Raw genomic sequence first — 7,500 nt, forward strand, 5'->3', positions numbered from 1 at the left:
CAGGCTCCCCATGACCCGAGAAGTTCGGATAAGCGGTAGAAGATGAGTGAATGATTGAATGAATAGAACTGAATTGAAGTCCACAAAGATCTCACAAACATGCAGGGTCTCGCTGGTTGAAAGGAAACATTTATTAGACACTTATATAACATTTTCCAAACAGTATAATGTTCATCATTGACATGTAACATGATGCATCACCACAAGAAATCTACAGGATCTGCAAGAAGATGTGACATGAACTGATTCTGTAAGTGACCACAAACCCTGATGTTCTGTGTGCTGGTGTAAACACTGTGTACTATGGGTTAGGGGTCCAAACTGGTGTAAACACTGTGTACTATGGGTTAGGGGTCCAAACTGGTGTACACACTGTGTACTATGGGTTAGGGGTCCAAACTGGTGTAAACACTGTGTACTATGGGTTAGGGGTCCAAACTGGTGTAAACACTGTGTACTATGGGTTAGGGGTCCAAACTGGTGTAAACACTGTGTACTATGGGTTAGGGGTCCAAACTGGTGTAAACACTGTGTACTATGGGTTAGGGGTCCAAACTGGTGTAAACACTGTGTACTATGGGTTAGGGGTCCAAACTGGTGTACACACTGTGTACTATGGGTTAGGGGTCCAAACTGGTGTACACACTGTGTACTATGGGTTAGGGGTCCAAACTGGTGTACACACTGTGTACTATGGGTTAGGGGTCCAAACTGGTGTAAACACTGTGTACTATGGGTTAGGGGTCCAAACTGGTGTACACACTGTGTACTATGGGTTAGGGGTCCAAACTGGTGTACACACTGTGTACTATGGGTTAGGGGTCCAAACTGGTGTACACACTGTGTACTATGGGTTAGGGGTCCAAACTGGGTGTACACACTGTGTACTATGGGTTAGGGGTCCAAACTGGTGTACACACTGTGTACTATGGGTTAGGGGTCCAAACTGGTGTACACACTGTGTACTATGGGTTAGGGGTCCAAACTGGTGTACACACTGTGTACTATGGGTTAGGGGTCCAAACTGGTGTAAACACTGTGTACTATGGGTTAGGGGTCCAAACTGGTGTAAACACTGTGTACTATGGGTTAGGGGTCCAAACTGGTGTACACACTGTGTACTATGGGTTAGGGGTCCAAACTGGTGTAAACACTGTGTACTATGGGTTAGGGGTCCAAACTGGGGGGTAAATAATAATCACCACCAGAAGAAGCCCATTGCTATGAGTCTGTGATGTGAAGCATTTCAGATGAAACTAAGACGTTTTGGGATCAATAATTTATTTATTACTAACATAATTAAATAATTTAATCTTTTAGTTTTATTTCATTAATTTATATTTAAGCTTCAGCGCGTTAAAATGTGTGTCCTTTTTAAATCGCGACTTCCGGAGGAAAAGGATTTTTTTTTGGTGAAGCTCGGTTTCCGGTTCCGTCCCTCTTCCGTTTAGTGCTGTGGTGAGCGCGTGTGCCCCGGAACCTCGGCACACATCTTATTAAAAAAAATCAAAAATACAAAAAAATTACAAAACAGAAAATCAACAAAAAATCTATTTTCGTCTTTGTAACCGAGACTTTGGTGAAGCAGCGAAGATTCCCAGCTTTAGCTAACGGTTAGCGTACTGAGTTAGCATTGAGCAGCGGATTAGCTTAGTGTGCTAACAGATTAGCATTAGCTTAGCATTAGCATAGCTAGCTCAGAGCAGGTCGGTGGTTTTAATGTGTTCATTTTAGCCAAATTAAAGTTAGTTACAGTTCGGTTTGTGACACAAATCGGTTTGCGTTAAAGTGATAGACGTGAGTTTGGCGTGTAAAACGTGTGTAGTTGAGGATGAACCCCAGCGCTCCCAGTTACCCCATGGCGTCTCTGTATGTGGGGGATCTGCACCAGGACGTGACCGAAGCCATGCTGTATGAGAAGTTCAGCCCCGCGGGTCCCATCCTGTCCATCCGCGTGTGTAGGGACATGATGACACGCCGCTCGCTCGGTTACGCATACGTCAACTTCCAGCAGCCCGCAGACGGTGTGTTAATGTTGCGTTAACGTTGTCTTAATGTTGCGTTAACGTTGTCTTAATGTTGTGTTAATGTTAACGTTGTGTTAATGTTGTGTTAACGTTAATGTTGTGTTAACGTTGTGTTAATGTTGTGTTAACGTTGTCTTAATGTTGAGTTAATGTTAACGTTGTGTTAATGTTGAGTTAATGTTAAGGCTTTATGGAGCTGTAAGAGATTTAACACTGCACTCATCACCTAAAGTGCTCAGTGACGCTGATGTGGAGATGAAGTGTAAACGGGTTCAGGGTTAATTTGGTAGTTTTGTTTCCTTCTGATTTTATTTCTATCAGGTTTTATGTCTCGTTTCTCTTTTAAACTTCTGCACAGAACAAACTTATTGTCCCAGCTCAAAACAAACCGTTTCATTGTCTGATGAATGAAAGTAAACTGTAGGTGTAAAAGTGTAAAGCTGTTGTGTGAAAGTGTGCTTTTGTTATGAAGTTAACAAGCTGTCCTGGATTTCTTTAGCTGAGCGAGCTCTGGACACCATGAACTTTGACGTGATTAAAGGACGTCCTGTTCGCATCATGTGGTCTCAGAGAGACCCCTCACTGAGGAAGAGTGGCGTCGGGAACATTTTCATCAAGAACCTGGACAAGTCCATCGATAACAAGGCTCTGTATGACACCTTCTCAGCATTTGGGAACATCTTGTCCTGCAAGGTTTGGTCTTCCTGCCTGTGTGTGTGTGTGTTTAATTAGTGTCCACATTATGGAGGGTGTCTATAACTTTGTGTGTCTCCTAAAGGTGGTTTGTGATGAAAACGGCTCTAAGGGTTATGGCTTTGTGCACTTTGAGACCCACGAGGCTGCAGAGAGAGCGATAGAGAAAATGAACGGCATGCTGCTCAACGATCGCAAAGTGTATGGCACAAGTATAGATGAGTCTAACTGCCTGACTGTGTTTCACTAATTTCTACATTTGATGATCAGTAGGATGTTGTGTATAAATGGTGCTGATGGCGTGTGTGTGTGTGTGGCATTACAGGTTTGTTGGACGCTTTAAATCCCGTAAAGAGCGTGAGGCAGAGATGGGAGCTCGTGCCAAGGAGTTTACAAACGTCTACATTAAGAACTTTGGTGAGGACATGGATGATGACAAACTCAAAGACATCTTCAGCAAATATGGTGAGTGTGTGCTTGTGTACCTTTATTAGCAAAACCCACTGACCTCATGCTCTATAATCACAAAACTATTTTAACATTATTACTCACCTGAAGGTTTTGTTTTTAAACCCACGGTGCATTATGGATAACATAAACCCTCCTCTGAGGATAAGACTGTCTGATCACGCCGTTATGAACCATGCTCTAGTGGTACTGTACCCAGGGATACAGCCTGAAAGCCTGGTGTGTGTGTGTGTGTGTGTGTGTGTGTGTGTGTGTGTGTGTGTGTGTGTGTGTGTGTGTGTGTGTGTGACAGGTCCTGCACTGAGTATTCGGGTCATGACAGACGAGAGTGGAAAATCCAAAGGCTTTGGCTTTGTGAGCTTTGAGAGGCACGAGGATGCCCAGAGAGTGAGTGTGCCTTATGACCAAGTCTACTAGTAAAGAGTAAGTGTGAACTTGTGGCTGTGGGGTGCAGATTAATTGTGTTTGTGTGTGTGTGTGTGTGTGTGTGTGTGTGTGTGTGTGTAGGCTGTGGACGAGATGAATGGGAAGGAGTTGAATGGGAAACAGGTGTATGTGGGCCGGGCACAGAAAAAAGGTGAGAGGCAGACTGAGCTGAAGCGCAAGTTCGAGCAGATGAAGCAGGACCGCATGACTCGCTACCAGGTATGTGTGTGTATGTACACACACACACACACACACACAGATACACACAGCTAATCTCTGTTCTGTTATAGGGTGTCAACTTGTATGTGAAGAATCTGGACGATGGTCTCGATGACGAACGTTTACGCAAAGAGTTTTCACCTTTTGGAACCATCACCAGTGCCAAGGTAACATGCCCATGACCTGTAACTGATCATCCCAGTTTTATTCTCCACAACCCAATGTTTAGTTTTAAATATTTAAAACAAAAATATGAAATGACTTATGAATATTAAATGTAACATTTACATATGTTAAATAAATTAAATTATTTAATTTAATATTCATATGAAGCTAAAAATGATTCTTCAAATTGATCTACTTACAAAAATACTAGTGTTGATGTCACTAATCACATGTTAAAGCAGGTTTGTTAGACTTTTTTTGAATGTTAAAATGTCTCTTCTGCCCCCTGCAGGTGATGATGGAGGGTGGACGTTCAAAAGGCTTTGGCTTTGTGTGTTTCTCATCTCCAGAGGAAGCTACAAAAGCAGTGACCGAGATGAACGGGCGCATCGTAGCCACCAAACCGCTGTATGTAGCTCTGGCACAGCGTAAAGAGGAGCGTCAGGCTCACCTCACCAACCAGTACATGCAGAGGATGGCTAGTGTGCGCGCCGTCCCCAACCCTGTCCTTAACCCCTACCAACCCGCACCACCATCTGGGTACTTCATGGCTGCCATTCCTCAGGTACACACTCTTATTGTCTTTAACCATAAAATTAAAAATGAGTCAGTTAGCAATTTGTCATTACAAGGTCAGTGTGTGTGTGTGTGTGTGTGTGTGTGTGTGATAGGCTCAGAACAGAGCTGCCTATTACCCAAGCAGTCAGTTGGCGCAGCTCCGCCCGAGTCCCCGCTGGGCCACACAGGGTGTTCGCCCACAGCGTGAGTTGTAGCTCCACCCAGCACTTCCTCATCACTCTGGCTGTGTCCCAAACCACTAAACTGGGGTGTGCTACATGGCTACATGGGGTTTGATGACGTCATGTTGAATTTTCTGATTGCAGATTTCCAGAACATGCCGAATGCCATCCGTCCTGCAGCGCCACGTCCACAGACCTTTGGGACCATCCGCCCAACGACCAATCAGGTGCCACGTATGATGGCGTCACAGCGCATGAGTGAGTCTCACTCACACACACACACACACATTCTACAGTTTATTTCTCTTCAATATTCCTGACTCTGTGTATCTGTACGTAGCGTCTCAGCCACTAGGGCCGCGCCCAGTCAGTGCAGGAGCCGCTACAGCTGCAGCACCAGTGCGAGCGGTGCAGCAGTACAAGTACACACCTGGAGTACGAAACACACAACAACACCTGGCCACACAAGTCCCCCTGCCACAGGTACATGCACACGGCTGTAAAAATCCCTGCACTAATGTTCTATATAATCGCCTTTTAACAGTGCTTTCTGAACTGAAGTGTGTGAGTGTGTGTATAATTGCTGGATGTGTATATTAACTGTGTGTGTGTATGTGTGTGTGTATCAGGCTGCAGTGCATGTGCAGGGTCAGGAGCCTCTCACAGCCTCCATGTTGGCTGCTGCACCCCCACAGGAGCAGAAACAGATGCTGGGTGAGTTACATACCTCACAGGTTTACCGTGTGTGTGTGTTTGTGTGTGTGTGTGTGTGTGTGTGTGTGTGTGTGTGAGAGAAGTTGCAGTGCTTCTACGTGTTCTACCTTTCTCACTTCAACAGTTCATAGAGCTGCTGTTTAGCTAAAACATCCCCCTCAACACACACACACACACACACAATAACATTGTTTTCTTTGTGTCTGTGTGTAGGTGAGCGTCTCTTCCCTTTGATCCAGAACATGCACCCAAATTTAGCTGGTAAAATCACCGGCATGCTGCTGGAGATCGACAACTCAGAGCTGCTGCACATGCTCGAGTCTCCTGAGTCTCTGCGCTCCAAGGTACGTACTTGTGCACACATACATGCGTGTGTTATTAGGGTTCTAGCTTTTGTGGTTTGTCATTGTGTGTGTGTGTGTGTGTGTGTGTGTGTGTGTGTGTGTAGGTGGATGAGGCGGTGGCTGTGCTGCAGGCTCACCAGGCGAAGGAGAACGCTCAGAAATCAGTGAGCAGTGCAGCTGTTCCTGCTGTTTAATCACAGGGGAGCTTTACTGAGAACAGGTGTGTGTCAGGTCTGTTATGAACACACACTGTGTGTCAGGTCTGTTATGAACACACACTGTGTGTCAGGTCTGTTATGAACACACACTGTGTGTCAGGTCTGTTATGAACACACACTGTGTGTCAGGTCTGTTATGAACACACACTGTGTGTCAGGTCTGTTATGAACACACACTGTGTGTCAGGTCTGTTATGAACACACACTGTGTGTCAGGTCTGTTATGAACACACACTGTGTGTCAGGTCTGTTATGAACACACACTGTGTGTAAGTGTAGACACTAACAGCTGGTTTGTTTTCTCCTCCAGAGTAAATCCTCCTGAATTCAGCTGCTTCACCAAGACGGACAAGAGAAAAATAAATTCACTTAAATACATTTAAACATAGAAGGAAACAGAAAAATAGATTTCAGATGCAAAATCCCTCCCAGCCAGGTCTGAGCTCGGGCCTCGAATATACAGAAAATGTACAAAAAAACAGAAAAACTTAAAAATTGAACTGTCATTGATCATTCCTTTTGTTTTAATTTCTTTTCCTTGCTGTGTGTGTGTGCGTGCGTGCGAGTGTGTGTGCGAGTGTGTGTGCGTGCGAGTGTGTGCGTGCGTGCGAGTGTGCGTGCGAGTGTGTGTGCGTGCGTGCGTGTGTGCGTGCGTGTGCGTGTGCGTGTGTGTGTGTGTGTGTGTCCTCACACTCAATAGCTAAACTTTTGGAACATGTGAATTGGATTAATAAAGATTGAAATGTTTCTTTGTTTCTCCTCTTTATTACTAATGGGGTGAGAATGTACAAACCCAGGGGGAGATTAGTTGTGTGTCATTGTCATGTCGCCCATACGTACTCTGGTGTCGCCCATACGTACTCTGGTGTCGCCCATACGTACTCTGGTGTCGCCCATACGTACCCGGGTGTCACCCATACGTACCCGGGTGTCGCCCATACGTACCCGGGTGTCGCCCATACGTACTCTGGTGTCGCCCATACGTACTCTGGTGTCGCCCACGTACCGGGGTCGCAACGTACTGGTGTCGCCCATACGTACCCGGGTGTCGCCCATACGTACTCTGGTGTCGCCCATACGTACTCTGGTGTCGCCCATACGTACTCTGGTGTCGCCCATACGTACCCGGGTGTCGCCCATACGTACTCTGGTGTCGCCCATACGTACCCGGGTGTCGCCCATACGTACTCTGGTGTCGCCCATACGTACCCGGGTGTCGCCCATACGTACTCTGGTGTCGCCCATACGTACCCGGGTGTCGCCCATACGTACCCGGGTGTCGCCCATACGTACCCGGGTGCATCTCAATACATTAGAATGTTGTGGAGAAGTTTTTATGTCAGTAATTCATCTCAAACACTGAAACCGGTGATTATATAAATTCAGCACACAGACTGAAGTTTAAGTCTTTAGTTCTTTTAGTTGTGATGATTTTTGCTCACATTTGTAAGATATTACAGAAACTGCATCCAGATTCCAACATAAA

At 45.7% G+C, this 7,500-nt stretch overlaps 1 protein-coding gene across 1 annotated transcript; it reads left to right on the forward strand.

Moving 5' to 3' along the window:
• The first annotated feature begins 1,430 nt into the window (after positions 1 to 1,430).
• On the forward strand, positions 1,431 to 6,761 carry pabpc1a (poly(A) binding protein, cytoplasmic 1a). Its single transcript, XM_047808719.1, has 15 exons — positions 1,431 to 2,024; positions 2,527 to 2,720; positions 2,806 to 2,921; positions 3,046 to 3,185; positions 3,481 to 3,575; positions 3,696 to 3,833; positions 3,905 to 4,000; positions 4,291 to 4,563; positions 4,670 to 4,760; positions 4,883 to 4,996; positions 5,079 to 5,221; positions 5,368 to 5,452; positions 5,666 to 5,796; positions 5,901 to 6,016; positions 6,325 to 6,761. Exons 1-14 carry the CDS (start codon positions 1,832 to 1,834, stop codon positions 5,988 to 5,990), a joined length of 1,899 nt encoding a protein of 632 aa, XP_047664675.1. The 5' UTR covers positions 1,431 to 1,831; the 3' UTR covers positions 5,991 to 6,016; positions 6,325 to 6,761.
• The last annotated feature ends 739 nt before the right edge of the window (positions 6,762 to 7,500 follow it).

The sequence above is a fragment of the Tachysurus fulvidraco genome, chromosome 25, assembly GCF_022655615.1.
Source record: "Tachysurus fulvidraco isolate hzauxx_2018 chromosome 25, HZAU_PFXX_2.0, whole genome shotgun sequence".
Taxonomy (NCBI): Eukaryota; Metazoa; Chordata; class Actinopteri; order Siluriformes; family Bagridae; genus Tachysurus; species Tachysurus fulvidraco.

Excerpts from the sequence above, each read along its gene's own strand:
- pabpc1a (XM_047808719.1), top strand. The coding sequence starts at position 1,832 with ATGAACCCCAGCGCTCCCAGTTACCCCATGGCGTCTCTGTATGTGGGG. Across the intron at positions 3,576-3,695 it reads GGCACGAGGATGCCCAGAGA|GCTGTGGACGAGATGAATGG; the intron begins GTGAGTGTGCCT and ends GTGTGTGTGTAG. Across the intron at positions 4,761-4,882 it reads ACAGGGTGTTCGCCCACAGC|ATTTCCAGAACATGCCGAAT; the intron begins GTGAGTTGTAGC and ends TTCTGATTGCAG.